At 43.2% G+C, this 21,498-nt stretch overlaps 1 protein-coding gene across 1 annotated transcript in view; it reads right to left on the bottom strand.

Annotated features, from left to right (window-relative positions):
• Nucleotides 1-16,933, bottom strand: part of CDC14B (cell division cycle 14B) — an 86,405-nt gene extending 69,472 nt beyond the window's left edge. The window contains exon 1 of the mRNA XM_018555444.1: nt 16,671-16,933. Coding sequence (XP_018410946.1) covers nt 16,671-16,821 — 151 coding nt within the window. The 5' untranslated portion in view covers nt 16,822-16,933. The remainder of the gene's footprint in view (nt 1-16,670) is intronic.
• Between the last annotated feature and the right edge of the window lie 4,565 nt (nt 16,934-21,498).

Below are 21,498 nucleotides of genomic sequence, written 5' to 3'. Positions count from 1 at the left end.
GAGTGGAGGAGCAAGCAGTTCGGAAACATGACTGTAAGTGCTTGGGCAAAAATTAATTATTGAAAAAAGTTTGAGCATTTAATGTTACGTTAAAATTCCCTTGCAGTGAACACCCTTTTTGCCTTCAGTAAATCAAGCCTATGTCTCCATCTAACACCCAGGACACATCTCCTTCCCCTTCCATTGCTAGACAGGTCAGTCATCAGTTAGGAAAATGGACGCATGGCTTGCTTGCTAGCTACTCTGACAAGTTGCATTGTGTGCAAGGTGACACGTAGGCCTGGCTCACAACTGTGCGGCGTGGGAACGCGCCAAAAAAGCTCAGGCAGTATTTTTCATATTTGGCGTTTTTTGCTTTAGCGTTCGTGCATCTTTTTTCATGCGTGCAAACGTGGCATGTCTTGCGGGGCGCCATTAAGAATAAATGGCAGCGCAAGTGCGCTGCTTGATTGTGTGCGTTTCCATGAGCGTGTGTCGAGTGTGCACATATACAGTCACTTTGGCACACGTTCAGGGAACGCACAGGTGTGAACAGGGCTTAGGCAGGCAGTGTAGGCACCTGTTGGGTTATAAACCAATAGAAGGTTTCACGCTTGCCCTACTGCACTCTTCATAACATACAATAAATGGAGAATTTCATGAACAGGAAATGACATCTTTTTAATGGCTTCAGATAAGAACAACATTGAAACATCAACATCAAAATCCATAAATACTATAAAACACTGGCAGGGGAATTTAATCCGTTTGAAATACTGGTTATGGGTGGACTTGATTTTGAATGTTTCAGTCACTACAATGATACTTGGCAGTAGTGTGACTCAGTGGCATTGCAAAACAAAGCTAGCTATATGCAAATCCCTTACATACAATAATGCACGCGTGTGCTCCTAGTAGGTGAAGCATGTGTAAGTACAGTATGTCCTGAAGTTACAGGTTTCTGTGCAGCACTGTCACTCATCATTACTTCACACATGGTGCTTGTTATGACAACATGAGCAATCCATATAGAATTCTCCGGTAATACTTCTAGTCACCTAGAAGGAAATTAGCAAGTGAACGTGGGTAAAGAAAAGAATAACATTGATACGGGTTTTCCCAAACCTTCCCGTAGTAGCCGCTGAGCATTGGGCATTATTTTAAAGGGGTTCTGAAGTAACAGCAAATACTATCCTGTTATATCATCAGCTTTGTAATAATAATATAGTTGTTTTTGATAATGCAATCAAAGCTTTCTAGAAAAAAAAAACACTTTGTACTGAGTGCTGCCTTCCGTCTGCCCATCGCTTTCAACAACTTCCTGGATTCCCAGTGTGCTTTGCATCTCTTTCCCTGCTGCTTGATGTGATGCAATCTCCATTTCTCAAGACTACATGTCCCATTCATGCATTGCTTCCAGCAAGTAAAGATGATGGATGTTTCATTGTTCAGATGTTTAGTTGTAGTGAAGAAGGCAGGCTCTGTGAGCTATGACACAAGGAACTGCATATTCACAGGGCTGCAGGAAATTGTGCCATTGCACTTGTAGGTGGTACATCCTATGGACAACTTCAATAAGTAAGTTTACAAACTTTTACATTTACATACCGTATGAAAAATGCAATATAGAAATACATGTTTATTTTTACTTTTTGACCTCAGATACTCTTTAATGAGAATTATAAATTGTTTGGAAGTTCTGTTACAATCACACATTTTGTCATCTTCCCTTGTTCTGAAGTTGAATAACGACTCTACACACATACTTTTAACAGCCTCCAAAAACCTCCTGTCATGGCCAAATGCCATGCCATTCTAAAGCTGGCCATGCACTGCTTGAACTTTGGCCAAGTCCTGCTAACTGGGCTGACATTCGAGCTGTGTGTGGATCAGCGGGCACCTCTCCATTCAACAAAAGTCAACTGTTCTTGACAGCTGAAAGTTGCCTGCCGAACAGTGACTACATCCAATTAGCTGCAATCACTGTGCGGGTATTTTGGCAGCAGCCAGTGCCGGCTGTCTGAATACAATATCCGGCAGGAAAGATTCTCCCATCAATGCCTCTGAGGGTGGGGGGGAATGTGGATAGGAGTGGGAGCCCGGAGTTCAGCTAGAAGTAGTAATGCATAGCAAAACCTGCTTATAGTGTAATTTAAGTAAGGTGCATAAAGCAACCATGTGCCAGTAAACAGGAGAGGGAATACTGTCCTATTCTTTTTTTAGTCCTGATAATAAAAACTAAATTATGTTCAAAACCACTATATTCCCTTTAAAGGGTTTCTTTTATATATACCTTTATTTCAGCATTAAGAAGCCTATAAATGTATTCAGATAGCCAGGACAAGTGCTTTTCCTCTGATACAGGCACACATTCCCACAATGCTGGGAAAACACATGACGTTCTTGCAGCACCACTGCTTTTTCATGGTGAGAGGTGAAGCACGTGTCTTTGCCCATGCGTTGACACGTAACAAACCCATCAATGCGTGTGGTCAAAAAAGACCTGAAGCTCAAACTGCTGAATGAGCTTCTTTGCAATTAATTTAAATGTGCTGCCCTACAAAGCATAAACGCAATGCACGTTCACCTGCGCTACAACTGTGAACGGGGCCTGAAAAAGATGCTACAATCATCAGGTTTGTACAACCTATCTCACTCTAATGAAACATTCTGTGCTACGAATTCCAGTGCATGGCCCTATCACAGCATATGGAATAGATTGCATTTATGTGATACAATGGAGTTGCTGTCTATAAATAAGGAATCATTATTATTAGGGATGCACCGATACCGGTTTTTTGGTATCGAGTACGAGCACCGATATTTTGCTTTCGGTACTTACCGATACCGAGCACTGATACCGGTGCTTCCGCTGGCATGGAGCCGGCTTCCCGGGCAATCAGGAAGCTGGGAGCCGGGTAATGACATACCGCCCTGCTTCCTGATTGGCCGGGAAGCCGGCTTTCCAACCAAGTTCCGGTATCGGGGAAGGTATCAGAGCATTTGGGCGAGTAGGAGTACTCACCCAAATACTCGGTATCGGCACCGATACTAGTATCGGTATCGGTGCATCCCTAATTATGATCTCTCAATACAATGAACACTTTTCCTTTTTGGTGGAAAAGGAAGCTATTTCGAAGTCCTGGTCCAGAAAAAAAAGCTGTGCCTATGCCCTCCTCTCAACTACACCATTCTTATTGACAACACATCTTAAACCAATTTCACCAATTCCCATCTGCTCAGTTATAACATGCCAAAGAGGAAAAGTGACCAGATACAGACAAGCCAGCAAGGGCCTTATGTTTTTTTGAAGAGAATTGCCAGAAAGACTGCAGTTCTAAAGAGATGCCAGGAGAACTTTATGCACAATACTAAAACTAATCATAGGATTAGGCTAGTTATACATGTTAAGCTTTTTTGCTCGATTAGCCCTGTGGGCTAGATGAGATAAATCATTTATATCCTATATCCACACTAAGCTGAGTGGATGAAGCAATCTCCCCTGCCAGCTTTTGTACTCTGACAGCTGATTGGCTGCAGCCACTGTTCGGTCGGCAATTATGCACCCGGTTCCTTCAATGTTTAGTTTGAAGTTCGGCAAGCCAGGTGGCACCAAGGCCGGCAGTGCCACCAACGGACCAAATGTAATGCACTATTAAAAATAATATAATTGAATAATACAATTAAAAAATAGAAAAGAAAACAGGCATACAGCAGACGGGGCTTAGGCACACAACCAGCAACAATTTACGCCGGCTTTTAGAAAGCCTTTTTATGCTATTGTTATGCTAGATTCCTAGCATAAAAAGACTGGAAACAACTTCTTATTACTGAACTGGATTATAGTCTTACAACAAGATCTGGAGTAATGAGCATAGGCTGAGTGTGCCACCTACTGCCTAATCTTCTGTGCAGTATGTACACGGTAGTTAGCCAAGTCATAGAAGACATATGCATTGATCAGAGTATTGTGTGTCTCACAGCAATTTAGATTAAACAAAAAATATTAACATGGAGAAGACTGTACTTCTAAAATGGACTTTTTATTATGATTACATAAAGCAGGTGTAGGCATAAATTGGCAATATCTACGAGGAAGATCAAAAAAGTTAGGAAACAGCAAACAACAGAGCTTAGATGTGATGCAAAGTTCACAACCTCCATAACAGCTAATAAAATAATGTGGCTGCATAAGTGTACACACCCTCTTATAATTAGGGATGTGGCTGTGTTCAGAATTAAATAGTAGTCAGTAAACACTAGGGGTGCACTGAAATTTCGGCCACTGAAACATATTGCTTGAAAAATGGCACCATCTTTCGTCCGGAATTGCGGTGCATCTCTAGTTTCTCTTTTCTCTCCTCCCCGCTGTGCACTGCTCTGTGTCTCCTTTGACATAGCGAAGCGTCCAGCGGGGAGGAGAGAAACGTCTGGGCAGCCGAGCGTGGTGGGGAGCAGTGCGCCGTGAACCGCGATGTCACAGGAGGCTGAGCTCTCCTCCCGCACTGCCCCGCTCAGCCTCCTGTTGCAGATGAGTATGGAGAGTGGTGTGGGGGTGGAGACAGCTTTTACAGGAGGCATAGCCAGCAGTGCCGTGGGAGGAGTCAGCTGTCAAAATAGACTGAGCTTTCCTCCCTGCACCACCCGCTTAGCCTCCTGTGACAGCGAGTCAGGTTGAAGAGCGGTATACAAAGAGTCAGCGAACAGTGATCACTGACTGCTTGTAAACAATTGAGGACATAGTATGTTTACTGTGTCCCCAATTATGAATGCACAGGAAGTGCTCTACCTCACTTCCTGTTCTTTCATGATTATTGACATGGTAAACGCATTATGTCCACAAGTTATGAATGAACAGGAACACTCAGTGTAGAGGATTCCTGTTAATTTATAACAGGGGCTGCAGAAAAAGAGATTGAGGACTCTGTGTCCTCAATCTCTTTTTCTATTTTAAAAGGGAAATATCAGGGGTCTGTTTAGACCCCTAATATTTCCCCGAATCCCACAACAGTAAAGTAAAAAAAAAAAAAAATATTTCATTAAAAAATGATAAATAAATAAAAATAAAATCTAAAACAACTACCCAAAGCATAACTCCAAATCAACAAAAGAATGGCTTCTCCAAAAGATCAAAGTTTTTGAATGGCCCAGACATAGTCTAATTGAAAATCTGTGGGGTGACCTGAAGAGGGCTGTACACAGGAGATGCCCTCACTATCTGACAGATTTGGGGTGCATTTGCAAGGAAGAGTGGGCAAAGATTCCCAAGGCAAGATGTGCCATGCTGATAGACTCCAACCCCAAAAGACTGAATGCTTTCATAAAATCAAAAGGTGCTTCAAAAAAGTATTAGATTAAGGGTGTGCATATTTATGCAACCACATTAACTACATGCAACTGTTAAGATAGCCCCAAAGTTCCCGTGCTGCAGGCCATCTCCTTCCTCCATCAACCTTACGTGTCACTAATCTACTAACTGACATATCTATCTGGATGTCGCAACACTTCTTAAAACTCAACCTTTCAAAAACTGAGCTCTTGATATTTCCTCCTGCCCGTGCACCTTCCCCCAACTTTTCCCTTGAGATTGTTAACACAACTATCCAGCCCTCCCCCCATGCCAAGGTCCTAGGTGTCATCCTTGACTCGGACCTCACCTTTCTTCCCCACATCCAATCACTATCCAAATCATGCCGCCTCCACCTTCGTAACATCTCCAAAATACGCCCCTTCCTCACCAAAGAAACCACAAAATTACTCATCCACTCCCTTGTTATCTCTCGTCTTGACTATTGCAACTCCCTCCTCATTGGCCTACCTCTACACAGGCTATCCCCCCTTCAGTCTATCATGAATGCAGCTGCTAGACTCATCCACCTAACCAACCGCTCAGTGTCTGCAACCCCCCTCTGTCAATCCCTACACTGGCTTCCTATAGCCCAAAGGATAAAATTCAAAATATTAACAACCGCGTACAAAGCCATCCACAACTCTGCCCCCGGCTATATCTCCAACCTGGTCTCAAAGTATTACCCTAAGCGTCCCCTCCACTCTTCACAAGACCCCCTGCTTTCCAGCTCCGTCATCAACTCCTCCCATGCTCGCCTCCAGGACTCCACTAGAGTATCTCCCATTCTATGGAACTCTCTACCCCAAACGGTCCGTCTATCTCCCACACTGACTGCCTTTAGGCGATCCCTTAAGACTCATCTCTGAACCACTCTAACCATCTCTAACCACTGAACAATCATTTTCTCAAACAATCATCCCCACACAGTTACCTCCTCATGTATCACTTGCCCCCCCTTTTAGATTGTAAGCCCTCACGAGCAGGGCCCTCCTTACCATCTTGTCTTAAATTGTATTGTGACTGTAATGTCTTCCTTATATTGTAAAGCGCTGTGCAAACTATTGGCGCTATATAAATCCTGTATAATAATAATAACAGTGAGGACACTGGGTCCCACTTCTTAGCAGTGAGGGGGAGATTTGAAGATAAAGTGGAACTATTATCAAACTAAAAAATGAACTATATGATTCAGCCTGTCACTAGCATTAACACAGCAGTTTTTGTGTCCATCCATAACATAGTCATACTGAAAACCAGCATACCCAGCATACAGGACAAGAAAAGTCTTCAGACTAAGAACTGATACTGAGGATTACATCCCGCTTACAGGACAAGAGAAGTCTTACTGTGCTGCATCCATACATACAGAATAAGAACTGATATTGAGCATTACATCCAGCATACAGGACAAGAGAAGTCTTACTGTGCTGCATCCATACATACAGAATAAGAACTGATACTGAGAATGACATGCAGCATAAAGGACAAGAGAAGTTCTACTGTGCTGCGTACTTAAATACAGACTAAGACCTGATACTGAGGATTACATCCCGCTTAGAGGACAAGAGAAGTCTTACTGTGCTGCATCCATACATACAGAATAAGAACTGATACTGAGAATGACATGCAGCATAAAGGACAAGAGAAGTTCTACTGTGCTGCGTACTTAAATACAGACTAAGACCTGATACTGAGGATTACATCCCGCTTAGAGGACAAGAGAAGTCTTACTGTGCTGCATCCATACATACAGAATAAGAACTGATACTGAGAATGACATGCAGCATAAAGGACAAGAGAAGTTCTACTGTGCTGCGTACTTAAATACAGACTAAGACCTGATACTGAGGATTACATCCCGCTTAGAGGACAAGAGAAGTCTTACTGTGCTGCATCCATACATACAGAATAAGAACTGATACTGAGAATGACATGCAGCATAAAGGACAAGAGAAGTTCTACTGTGCTGCGTACTTAAATACAGACTAAGACCTGATACTGAGGATTACATCCCGCTTAGAGGACAAGAGAAGTCTTACTGTGCTGCATCCATACATACAGAATAAGAACTGATACTGAGAATGACATGCAGCATAAAGGACAAGAGAAGTTCTACTGTGCTGCGTACTTAAATACAGACTAAGACCTGATACTGAGGATTACATCCCGCTTAGAGGACAAGAGAAGTCTTACTGTGCTGCATCCATACATACAGAATAAGAACTGATACTGAGAATGACATGCAGCATAAAGGACAAGAGAAGTTCTACTGTGCTGCGTACTTAAATACAGACTAAGACCTGATACTGAGGATTACATCCCGCTTAGAGGACAAGAGAAGTCTTACTGTGCTGCATCCATACATACAGAATAAGAACTGATACTGAGAATGACATGCAGCATAAAGGACAAGAGAAGTTCTACTGTGCTGCGTACTTAAATACAGACTAAGACCTGATACTGAGGATTACATCCCGCTTAGAGGACAAGAGAAGTCTTACTGTGCTGCATCCATACATACAGAATAAGAACTGATACTGAGAATGACATGCAGCATAAAGGACAAGAGAAGTTCTACTGTGCTGCGTACTTAAATACAGACTAAGACCTGATACTGAGGATTACATCCCGCTTAGAGGACAAGAGAAGTCTTACTGTGCTGCATCCATACATACAGAATAAGAACTGATACTGAGAATGACATGCAGCATAAAGGACAAGAGAAGTTCTACTGTGCTGCGTACTTAAATACAGACTAAGACCTGATACTGAGGATTACATCCCGCTTAGAGGACAAGAGAAGTCTTACTGTGCTGCATCCATACATACAGAATAAGAACTGATACTGAGAATGACATGCAGCATAAAGGACAAGAGAAGTTCTACTGTGCTGCGTACTTAAATACAGACTAAGACCTGATACTGAGGATTACATCCCGCTTAGAGGACAAGAGAAGTCTTACTGTGCTGCATCCATACATACAGAATAAGAACTGATACTGAGAATGACATGCAGCATAAAGGACAAGAGAAGTTCTACTGTGCTGCGTACTTAAATACAGACTAAGACCTGATACTGAGGATTACATCCCGCTTAGAGGACAAGAGAAGTCTTACTGTGCTGCATCCATACATACAGAATAAGAACTGATACTGAGAATGACATGCAGCATAAAGGACAAGAGAAGTTCTACTGTGCTGCATCCATAAATCCAGAATAAGAACTGATACTGAGGATTACATCCCGCTTATAGGACAAGAGAAATCTTATTGTGCAGCATCCATAAATACAGGAACTGAGAATTACATCCACCCCATAGGATTAGCGTAGTGTTGCTGTGCACTGTCCTTATATGCAGAATAAGCACAGATACTGAGAATTACAACCAGCATCAAGAACACAGAATTTTAGTGCAGGTTCACACAAGGCCCCTTGGGTTGCTTAACCCTGGCATGATGCAAAGACCAGGCAAAAAACGTTGCTTTGTATAGCAAAGCAAAGTGCATTGATGTGCTTTGCAAAAAATTGATACAGGCATCATTTTATCGCAGCATGTTACAACGTGTCGCAATGTGCTGCTATGTGAAGACTTGAATTAAGTGTTATTTTGTGAATTCAAATAAAGTTAAAAAAAAGGAAATGTGAAGGTGTAAGGCAAAAAGGGGGCGATGCAATGCACGGTATCACACCGCCCCTCATTACCCCTACACATCACATACCAGCCTGCAAGCATTTTTATTACCAACAATGTAGTTCTGTGGAGCATCTATATATAATAATACAAATAATAAAAAATAAGAACAGATACCGAGAACTACACCCAGCATACGGAACAAGAGTACACTTTGCTTTGTGAAGTCCAATGAATTGAGATATGTGCATGTCCTGCAAGAGTCAGCTAGAAACTATGCAGGGGAAAGGGTTGGGTAATGTCTCCAGTGAGCCACTGATGGTGACTGATAAGTTGTTTTTCAGCCTATTAATTTCTCAGGTGTAAGGCAGCTGCTGGGTGCATGAGTAATTCCGAGCATGCGCGAAGCCCCGTCTTTCGGACTGGGGGGAAATATGCGTTAGTGCGCGGGCACGCAGGAAGATGTGCGGATTTGCTGGGGCACAGGATATGACCTTTATAAATGAGCCGGCCCGGCACATAATTGCGAAATGGTCTTCAACTAGTTTCCTGTGATTCTGCAACCGGCTATTGCTGTGCCTTGACCCAGATTGCCTTGTGACCTCTCCTGTGATTGCTGCCTGCCTATTTGATCTTGGCCTGCTATCGGACTCCTCATCCTGTGTTGTACCTTGCTGCCCGCCTGTTTTGACCCTTGGCTTGACCTGACTTTGCCTGGTACCTTGCTGCCTGTTTGGTTCAACCTCGGCTCCGTCTGACCTGCTTCTGGATCCTACTCCCAGACTTATACCCGGCACGGTATCTGCCTATCTCCCTGGTACACATGCTACTCTTTGTCTGCTTACTTTCTGTCTTTGTCTCCAGGGGTGTGGGACAATAGGAGCAAGAGGAGCCTTCTCACTAATTCCAGATAAGTGATATCAGGGCCATTATTATATAATTTGGCTTGAAGCAAAGCCATGCCAAGAGGTCCCCCACCTCGCATGGATGATCTGGCCTTTAAGAACTGACAAGCTCAATAGACAGTTTTCCCTACTCTGAACCAAAAAACATTTGTAGAACAAAAGTACATTAAATACAATAACTGATACAAAATAGCATCAAAGATCACCTTGTGCTTTCGGTGAACATATAACATGGAGTCCAGCATTACATGGAATGCACTACCCAATAACACATCAAGAATATTACCTACTATCTTTAACATAATAAGCCACCCAAAAAGAACACTTGGATATGTACCACCTAACTAACTAAATGAAGAAACAGCTTCACTTAGGTATGTCAGTACCAAGAGTAAATTACACCTGACAGCACTGTAATGATATTAATTAAAATGCAGGTAAGCTGCCTTCTTCAACAAGCCAATGTTTTGGCCCACCCCCTTTGTTCCCAACTGTCCCTCATTGAGACGGGCCTTCTCTCTTTTGGCACCAACGTTCTGTCCTTTTTTCATTTTCAGTTGTTCTTCTTTTTGGTGTAGAAAATGCAATTTCTATCAAACATGTTATACTGCACTAAACCTGAAACAAATATTCTATATTATTGGTTTTGCTATTCCGAAAAGCCAGTATAAAGGAAAAGTAGTGGTTAGCAATGAGAAAAAAAATTGTGGGTTTGAGCAAATATTTGTTTATGATTCTTCTGTGGTCCGCTATGGTGTGTCCTTTGCCTACATATTTTTCACTTAAAGGTGTCCCCTTGTCTCCTATCACATCTCAGAACTCTTTGGGGGATGCACCCCTTCTGCATGTTCCTACTGACAAACTGAGCTTACCACTGATAGAAACATATAGGGGATGGAAGAAGGGCTCTCAATACACTACCAGGTAATGCCATACCTGGCTCAATAAAGAGCCCATGGATTCGAGGTACCTGGAGTGCTAAAGAAGACATCTAAAATTCCATTCAGTACCTGCAATGCAGTTCTGGAGCTTTAAGATACTGACAAGTTTTCTTTAACATTACATTACAGCAATAAACTCACTCTGGATTCTACCATGTTGAATACTTTTTGGAAGTGCAAATACACAGAGTAGTTGAGCTCAAGAATTTGTATACCCCCTTTAACCCCTGCAGCCTTTATGTGGGAGACCAGTGGACCTTGCTACAGCCTTCACAAAGGAGAGCAGGGGACAATACCTCAGCATTCACACAGCAGTCATGGGGACCAGGCTGCAGCCTTCATTTGCTAGTCCAGGGGACCAGGCTTCATGTGGAGGTTCAGAGGTCCAGACTGCAGTCTTCACAGATACCAATGTTATCACTTGTGACGAGAGAGCATGGAGCCGGCTTCCCGGCCAATCAGGAACCCGGGCAGTGTGTAATGACGCACTGCCCGGCGTCCTGATTGGTCGGGAAACTCGCCAATCAGGAAGCTGGGCGCCGTGTAATAACACAGCGTTGACAAGAAGCATGGGGACCTCTTCCTTGCTAGTCGGGAAGCCGGGTGGCAAGTTTTTACTATCTGCCCGGCTAATCAGGAAGCCCGGTGGCGAGTCATTACACGCCACCTGGCTTCCTGAATGGGACTTCCGGTACTCGTTATCGGCGAGTACTGACAAAAAAATATCATATATCGAAATACCGGTATTGGTGCATCCCTAGTATATACTGTATATGTATATGCACCACCACGCCACCTCCCGCGCCTGAACGCAGGAAGCCAGCCGGGATGCGATACAGTGTGTTAGAGCAGCTGACCACTCTGGAACACACTGTTTATGGTGTGAAGAAGCCCTAAATCATTGAATTGTCTGGAACAAGGACTCCTAATTTGACGGGGGAACTCAGATGTGAAGGGGGGGACTGTAATGTGAAAGGGGGGAACTTTGATGTAAAAGAGGTAGCTCTGAGAGATGGGCTGTGATTTCAAAGGGAGGGCTCCTGAAGCGAATGTGGGGGCCTCTGGTGTGAAGAGGTCCTCTAGTGTTAAGGGGGGTCTTGATTTGAAGGGGGGACTCTGATGCAATGGAGGGGAACCCCACTTTTTTTGCTGTCATTTTGTATGGGGTCCCACTTTAAAATCCATACCAGACCCGTATCTCAGGTAAAGTCTTTTATTCAGAGCTTGCTGTTCTCAAAGCGGAACTAGACTCACCAATTTAATGTCTCCCAAAAAAAGTACTTTTAAGGCATGCCTCTTGCTATGACTGTCAAGGTTGCCATTGTACTTATTTCAGTTCTCAACCAAACGTTCAAGCTCTCAAATGGCTGGTGTCATAGCTGATCACAAGTCCATCACCATAGCTACTGCCATCCAAATACAGGCTAAGATTGCAACTTCCTTGGCTATAAAGTATAGAAGGGGTGCAGTTCTGCTTTAAAACTTTGGTATAGCTTTGTGTATCAGTACTGCTTAGACCAGGAGGTAGGGAACACCCCGAAAGCCTGTCCTGTAACTGTTAGTGCACATTAAAAAGTATCACTGACAGCACTCAATTGTTTTGTTGCAAGTGCAGTAATACGTCTACAAGCAAGTTGTCAGGTAAATGTAACAATGTTTCATCAAAATCACCACTGATGTAACGCTAATTGACAAATAATTTACCTGCAAACTCACCTCCCATCCGTTGCTGGTCACATGGCCAAATGCCAGATCATTAGTCACATGATCCCCACTAAATGATATGGTCAGAGTTTAGGTGAGCTACTTAATGACTTTCTCTTCCATTCTTTGAATGACACAGCGGAGATCTTGATCTCTGTACCGATGGGTTATACCACCACTTGCAGGTATAGGACACTAGGCACCAAAAAGGAAGCTCGGCTCTGGAGGCAGCTCCTTCTGGTGGCCACACCCCCATCCAAAGCAGCTCATTTTCAGTTTGTGGCACTTCTGATTGGCCTTGTCTCAGCCCCATGGGTATTCACCAAAGTCTTGGCACTGGTCCTTGCCTTTTTGAGACAGCATTGGTTATTGGTGGTGGCCTACTTGGAAGACTTCCTTTTTCAGATTCTCAGTCTGATCTGGAAATGAATCATCCGATCAACCATCACTCTGAAGAAGTTTGGATCCTGAATTTTGGAGAATTGTCCTTGATTCCATCCCTTCGTCTGGAGTGTCTGAGACTGATCCTGGACATGTATCAGGCCACATTTTTTTCTTCCTCTGTAAAAGATTCACAGGCTTCAGCTTCAAATTCAGGCATTGCTTTCTTGCAAACTGGTGATGATTCGCACTTGTATGAGAGTACTGGGTCTAATAGGTTGCCTCCTTTGAGCCAGTTCCATGTGAACAACACCATACTCTGATTCTGTACAGACAGATATTCTTCAACAATGGGACAAGTCATCCTCTTTGCTCAACAGGCAAATCCAGGTGAATGGGACGGTCAAAGCCTCCTTGGCTTGATTGCTCAGTTTCCCTGTTTGATGAGCTGGAGTATGCATGTGATCAAACCCTGCCTTTTACATTGCACGACTCTATTACAGGGACACCCAGGCAGGATTCAGTCAGACAATGTCACTGCTGTAGCATATGTCAGTCATCAAGGAGGTACGAGAAGGCTAGCCAGAGAGCAGGACAGTGTCATCCTTTGTTGGGCAGAAAATGTGTACCAGCCCTGTCTGCTGTTTACATTCCAGGGGTAGTCAGTTGGTAGACAGATTATCTCAGTCGTCAATGCTTGGATCAAGGAGCATGGGCTCTACATCCAGAAGTTTTTCTTTAGATCTGTCAGAAATGGGGAACTCTGGATATGGATCTTCTGGGCTCCCAATCCAATCGGAAAGTGCAGAACTTTGCGTCCAGATACGACAAATGCCTTGGTGACGCCGTGGGACAGGTACAACCCTTATTTATAGCTTCCACGTTGATTGGAACTCAAAGAAATACTGGTAATTCTCATGACTCCCGATTGGCCTCGATGTCCTTGGTACACAGACATGGTGAGGCTAGTCATAGAGATCCCCTGTTGACTTCTTCGACCAGACTTTTGCTCCAAGGTCCAATCTTACATCCTGCTTTACAGTCTCTGGCTTCAACAGTATGGCTATTGAAAGCCAGGTTCTGAGAGATAGGGGTTGTCTGAATCTGTGATCCCTGCAATGTTTTGAAGCATTTATGTCTACCTCCACGAACCTGGAAAGCTTGCATTTCTTGGTGTGAGGGGCTTAGTATTTCTCCTTGTGCCTGTTTGGTTGCTCAGATTTGAGTGTTTCTTTGCGTTTAAAGGTCAAGTCTCGGCATTGGCAATCTTTTTCCAGCGTCTGTCAGCCTTGAATCCCTTGGTTTGTATCTTCTTTCCAAGCGTTTTAAATATTTCTCCTCTAGTCAAGTCTGTGGGACTTAAATTTGGTTCTTTCAGTTTTACACAATTCTCCTTTTGAGAGTATTCCTGATACCCCCTTATGACATTTGTCACAGAAGGTAACTTAGAGAGTTTCGGAATAGCTGCCTTTTGTTGTATACCTCCTTTCTTTATTTTACATAAAGATGAAGTAGTTCTTTGTCCTAGACATTTATTTGAAAGACACAGCACCTTCCCTTCTTTGGTTTTTTTTTTGTGCCTTAGTTACTGCTCTGTGACCAACTGAGCTGCTTTAGATGGGGGTGTGGCCACCATCAGGAGCTGCACCCAGTACCTAGCATCCTACTCCTACAAGTGGCGGTATAATCCATCGGTACACAGATTAAGATCTCCGCTGTGTCCTTCAATGAACACAGGGAAAAGCATTTTACGGTGAGTACTAAAAAATTCTATCATCTTTTCCTAAGTATGACTCCCAAATGAAACCTTTCCTGTGAGAAACACAGAGGCAGCCAGTGCTAACTTCTCACTTCTAACTCTTGCTTGGATGCCTCTTGTTTTGATACTTTAATTCAAACCAGAAAACATATACATGTAAACACGTATGACACTTCCTGAAATGTAAACTTGTTTCAGGTCAGTGACTCATTAAAATGTTCAAGTCAGCTAGCCAGAGCAGCCAGGAAATTAGCATTTTCAGAAGGTCTTCAAAAATAGCAGCCACCAGGTTTCTCTTTGGAAAGGTTTACTTTAAAACACTAGTAGAGCTAAATATTGTGATCTGATAACGGTATGAGGTTTATACATGTAAAGTGAGTGTCCAGTGGATGAATGCTGGGAGTACTTACAACAGTTACTTTTTTATAAATATTATTATCATGATTTAAATCCTATTTTTTTTTAAATCTGCTCCAGCAACCCCTGGCAATTTTATCATTTGTAGCTTTAGCCTGTAGCCGTCACTTTTTCTTGACATCTTGGTCTGTAAACGTGGAGAAAATAAAAATAAAAGAATGTGGACTAAAAGTGCAATTTAGATGCTGCTTACTTCAAATACATGTATTAACCCTTTATCATTATCAGAATACATGTTGTGGTCCATTAAGAACTAGCACTGTATACCTTGCACTCTATTATAAAGAAAGGCCAGTCATTAGGTGTTGGCAGGTTGCTTTCCATTGTGCGTGACAACATGATTAGGTGTAACTAAGAAGCTTAATACCTTGGGAGCAGATTCTTTAATCCCCCCTTCTCTAACTCTAACCCCTGCTGCCATACTCTGTTATCACTAAAAGATTTATGTGCTAAGTAGAACATTTCTGTAGCGCAATCAGCTTCTAACTGCAGTAAAGAGTTAAAATGAATAAAAAACATAGGTTGTTTGTTAAGGAGAACTTGTTATTACACTTGATATATGTAACCCATAAGTGGTAATTTTGGTACATAGAGTTTAGATAGACTGTCCACCCCGACTATAATCATTTCAATATCTGTCTTTTGTAATGCCACTAACCCCTACTGCCCATCATTACCTTTGCTTGTCTTGCCCATCATTTCTGTATACCTATTATGGAATGTTCATCGTTACCTGTGATACCAAAATAGATGTCACCTTTACCTGTGATACTACTGTAGATGTCACCCTTACCTGTGATACTACTGTAGATGTCACCCTTACCTGTGATACTACTGTAGATGTCACCCTTACCTGTGATACTACTGTAGATGTCACCCTTACCTGTGATACTACTGTAGATGTCACCCTTACCTGTGATACTAATGTAGATGTCATCCTTACCTGTGATACTAATGTAGATGTCACCCTCACCTCTGATAATATTATTGATGTCAACCTTAACTGTGATACTAATGTAGATATCACCCTTACATGTGATATTAATCTAGATGTCACCCTCACCTCTGATAATATTAATGATGTCAACCTTACCTGTGATACTAATGTAGATGTCACCCTCACCTCTGATAATATTAATGATGTCAACCTTACCTGTGATACTAATGTAGATATCACTCTTACCTGTGATACTAATGTAGATATCACCCTTACCTGTGATATACTAATGTAGATATCACTCTTACCTGTGATACTAATGTAGATATCACCCTTACCTGTGATACTAATGTAGATATCACCCTTACCTGTGATACTAATGTAGATGTCACCCGTATCTGTAATAATAATGATGTCACCCTTACCTGTGATACCAATGTAGATGTCACCCTTACCTGTGATAATAATAAAGATGTCACCCTTACCTGTGGTACTACTGTAGATGTCACTCTTACCTGCGATAATAATAAAGATGTCACCGTTACCTGTGATACTACTGTAGATGTCATTCTTACCTATGATAATATTACAGATGTCACCCATACATGTGACTATATTACAGATGTAATTCTTACCTTTGATAAGAATATAGATGTTGTCCTTACCTGTGATGCTGATGTACATGTCATCCTCCAGGAATTGCACTTCTTCCATCTCCTGGTCCTCTTCTTCCCATAGCACATCCCTGGCTTTCTTCCTCCAGCCCAGGTCCCTCTTCTTGCTCCCTGCTGCGCTCTTCTCTGTCCTCCTCTTCATGATCCCCTGCAGAGCTTGCACATAACTGTCAGTCAGCAGAACAGTGTATGGAGCAGCACTTTTGCAGGCTTGCTGTGACAGCAGTGCAGGGACAGTGCGCCCGCTGTGCTCGCCTTCTTGTTGAATTGAATATCCAGGGCAGAGTCTAGGAACTATTAGCATGCACAGTGCAGTTGCTCATGCTGGTGACAGAGTCGTCTCCCTGCAGCTGCGCTGTGCTCCCTCCTCCCCTTGCTGTTGTTTTGCTGAGGTTGCTGTAGAAAGCAGACCTCCGAGCAGCAGCATGCCGCTCACACGCCCCTCACTGGCCCCGGCCCGCTGTGCTGTACAGGGAGGGAGCACATCAACCAGGGCCAGAGTGGGCGGGCACCGAGGAGACCTGTGCCGAGCTGATTGGCGGCGTCCCGATGACGTCACCAGCAGCGTGTCACTTTGTTGTTCATGTCATGGCAATGTGAACTCCGTCTGCAGAGAGCTCTACTGTGTTCATCTGCGTGGTCACTATGGAAGTGATCGAGGCTTGTCCTCCGAAAATAGAATCATTCCAGATCTTAGATGTTGTCACAATGCTTATAGGCTTCAGGTGTTTGTTCTGCAGGGGGATTTAAAGATGTCTTTTTTTAAAAGACGCTGAACTTTTTGTAGTTTGTAATGTCATATACTGTATGTATTGTGCAGAGGTACAATGTATTTATATCATAGTATTCAGTCTCTGAATTCCTTTTTTATATTATTTATATTTACATGCAGATCAAGGTGTCTTAAGAAATGTTACAGTAGGTTGGGACAATCCATAGCACTGCCAGGGGGAAACTACTACTGTAACATATGAAGGGACACCTAATATGTTTGATGAAGTAGGTGTTTATTTATGTGCATGCATCCTTATTGTGTGTATTGTGAACTGGTCCTCAAACTGGAGCCCTTTGCTTGCCTCTCACTGACAGCAATGATGGAGCCCTATTCCATCCACGGACACAAATGATGGAGCCCAATTCCTTCCACGGATACCAACAACGGACCCCAATTCCTTCCACTGACAATGGGGCCCTATTTCTTTCACTGACACCAACAATGGGGCCCAATTCCTTCCACTGACAACGGGGCCCTATTTCTTCCAATGATGGGGCCCTATTCTTTCCTCTGATATCAACAATGGAGCCCAATTCCTGATATTGACAACGGGGCCCTATTCCTTCCACGGATACCAATGATGGGGCCCTATTCCTTCCACTGACACCAACAACGGGGCCCTATTCCTTCCACTGATGACAATGATGGGGCCCTATTCCTTCCACTGACACCTATGATGGGTTACTATTCCTTCCCTTGACTCCAATGATGGAGCCCTAATTCTTCCATTGACACCAATGATGAGGCGGTATTCCTTCCATTGACACCAATGTTGGGGCCCTAATTTTTCCATATACACCAATGATGGGGCCCTATTCCTTCCATTGACACCAATGATGGGGCACTATTCCTTTCAGTAATACATGTAATCAAGAACCAGCTGCACTCCTTACCGGAATAGTAGTAAACCTGCCAAGCAGGTGGGTGCTTGTAGTGACCACGGACGGCCCCGTGAACAATGCAGATCTAGAAAGGATTGTCACCAGCACACCAAAAGATTTGAAGCAAAAAGTCCTTTATTGACAAATCGCCATCCAATACTTCAAAACTTTTGGTGTGCTGGTGACAATCCTTTCTAGATCTATTCCTTTCAGTGACACCAATGATGGAGCCCTATTCCTTACATTGACACCAATGATGGGGCCTATTCCTTTCACTGACACCAACAACAGGGCCCTATTCCTTCCACTGATGCCAATGATGGGGCCCTATTCCTTCCACTGACACCAATGATGGGGCCCTATTCCTTCCATTGACACCAAGGATGGGGCCCTATTCCTTCCACTGATGCCAATGATGGGGCCCTATTCCTTCCACTGACACTAATGATGGGGCCCTATTCCTTCCATTGACACCAATGATGGGGCACTATTCCTTCCACTGACACCAATAATGGGGTTGTATTCCCTCCACTGACATCAATAATGGGGCCCTATTCTTTCCGCTGTCACTGATAATGGGGCCCTATTCCTTCCACTGTCACTGACAATGGGGCCCTATTCTTTCCAATGACACTGACGATGGGACCCTATTCCTTCCACTGAAGCAAACAATGGGGCACAATTCCTACTACTGGCACCAGTAATGGGGTACTATTGCACTTCTCACTGATACCAACATTGGGGCACTATTCCTCCCACTGACACCAATGATGGGGTACTTTTCCTCCTCACTGATACCGAGAAAGGGGCACTATTCCTTCCACTGACACCAATGATAGGGCAATATTCCTCCTTCCACTGACACTAGAAACAGAGTACTTTTCCTCCTTTCACTGACACCAACGATGGGGAACAATTCCTTCCACTGACACCAATAATGGGGCCCTATTGCTTCCATAGACACCAATGATAGGGCAATATTCCTCCTCCCACTGACACCAACAATGGGGTAATTCTCCTCCTGCCACTGACGCCAACAATGGGGCACTGTTTCTTCCATTAATACCAAGGATGGGACATTATTTCTCCTCCCACTGACCATGGGAGCTGTGTCTTTTTTACTTTTACTTAAAGTGTCTCTATAATTTGTTTTTTTCTAGTTAACAATAATGTATTATACAACAGTATCATTCTTCAAAAAAAGCTGCAGTTTGTCATTAAAAAGCAGTGAAGTGACTTTACCTAGACTGAGATTGTATCATTAGTCTGCTGCAGACAGGGGCAAACATTTTTTCCAGTCTCCTTTCCCCCAGTGATCAGACTTAATTTTTGTGACTTGTAGCAAATCACAAGGTGAGAGACTACAAGGGCTGATCTGGGTCAGGCATTTGTGAACGCAGCCAAGAAATGCACAGACACCAGTATTTACATGTTTGTTTCCTCTCTGGACTAGAACCTCAGTCCAAGTAGATGTTGACCCTGGATGATGCCTGAACAAAGATGGTGCCATATTCTGGAGAGAAAAGCAGATAAAGGGATCATCTAAGGGAGTTCTGTGATCTCTGAGAGGTAATAAATACGTAGCAGTGTTACACTTACATAAACATTACTTAGCGTGAATGCACTTAACATGAAAAAATATATCTGATGCTAAGTGCACTTTAACCACTTCAGGGCCACCGGACGTACTTATATGTCCTCATCAGGAAGTAATTGTACCAAGATCATGGTGCTGCTGCGTAATCTTGGTATCATCTTTTTCAGCAGGAGATGTTTGCCAATTACAAATGTTCTGAGCGGCTTCACTCTCTCAGCCTGCTAATGTGCTGCCCCCCGCCATGGTTTTTGGGGTCCCTGCTTTTCTGGGGGGCCCAGGACCACAGCAAACAGTGTCAGGATGGAGAGCGGGGGCAGAACGTGCAACATCTATTTTCCAATCTGCTGTGTGATCAGTGAAGCTCGATCACCTGTATTGGAGGGCAGGAGGGACATTAGGGGCAGTGGCGTCACAAGGGGGGTGCGGCCCACACCCGGGTGCCACCATTGGAGGGGTGACACCAAAATGACTGACAGTCATTTTGGTGTCACCCCCTTTGAAAAGTCGGGCACTCGGTCACGGACCGAGAGCCCCACAGTGTCAGGAGAGAGGAAGGGACCCGGCTGCATACCTCATCCCGCCGGGTGAACGTCCCCTCCTCTCTCTGCCGTCATCCATCACCAAGATGGCCATATTTTTACAACGGCCGGCCGGGAAGCGGTTAAAGTAATTTTCTATCCAAAAATTCAGTGTGCAAAAATCTAAAAAATGCCCTGGTACTGAGGAGGATAATAAAGTTGTTGGGTCTTGTTTATCAAATAACTGGCTGTATTGCCCCACAGGAGACAATCAGATTGAAATGCACCCTCTATAAATGTAAGCTTCCAGAGCTGGTCGGTTTTAATGAAGTCATTTGGATAGATTACTCATCAGACACTTCTATAATAGTGGTCCAATCTCTTTTCTAATCATGTTCTAATTATTTTCTGGCAAGTGCAGGTTTCTTAGCATGGATTACATTTTCTTGTGATTTTGTGTCGTGGACAATGTCAAAGCTTGCCGAGAGACTCTGGTTGTAACCAACTGATCTAGTGACACTGATTCAAAATAAGAGTTTTAAGTCTGTAAAGCAGCTATATGAATTAAGCTGTATATGTAGCTTCAAAGCGCCGTCACTTATCTTGATTACTAGTGCAGCCATTATTGCCAAACTATGAGCATTTTCTAGGGCAATATTTATTTTAAAAAAAAGAAGATAATTCTCATCTGTGTATTTACAACAGTGAATAGCATACATACCGTATATACTCGAGTATAAGCCGTCCCGAATATAAGCCGAGGTACCTAATTTTAGCCAAAAAAACTGGGAAAAAGTATTGACCCGAATATAAGCCGAGGGTGGGAAATGAGGCAGCTACTGGTAGATAGATACCAATAAAATTACATTAATATTTATTTAAAAGAAAAATAACCTAGCTCTGTAAGTGGAAAAGGGGGTACAGGGCTACATATCATGTACTACGGATCATTTAACCCATTCATATTAGCAGAGGATAATTGTAAATCTATTGTTCAGTGCACTCTATATGTAGTATATAGTACATGTACATATAGAGTGCCTGCAAC

Source organism: Nanorana parkeri, unplaced genomic scaffold (assembly GCF_000935625.1).
Source record: "Nanorana parkeri isolate BGI_ZX_2015 unplaced genomic scaffold, ASM93562v1 scaffold197, whole genome shotgun sequence".
Taxonomy (NCBI): domain Eukaryota; kingdom Metazoa; phylum Chordata; class Amphibia; order Anura; family Dicroglossidae; genus Nanorana; species Nanorana parkeri.
Note: the sequence above shows the minus strand (reverse complement) of the source record. Positions and strands in the feature narration are given on the sequence as shown.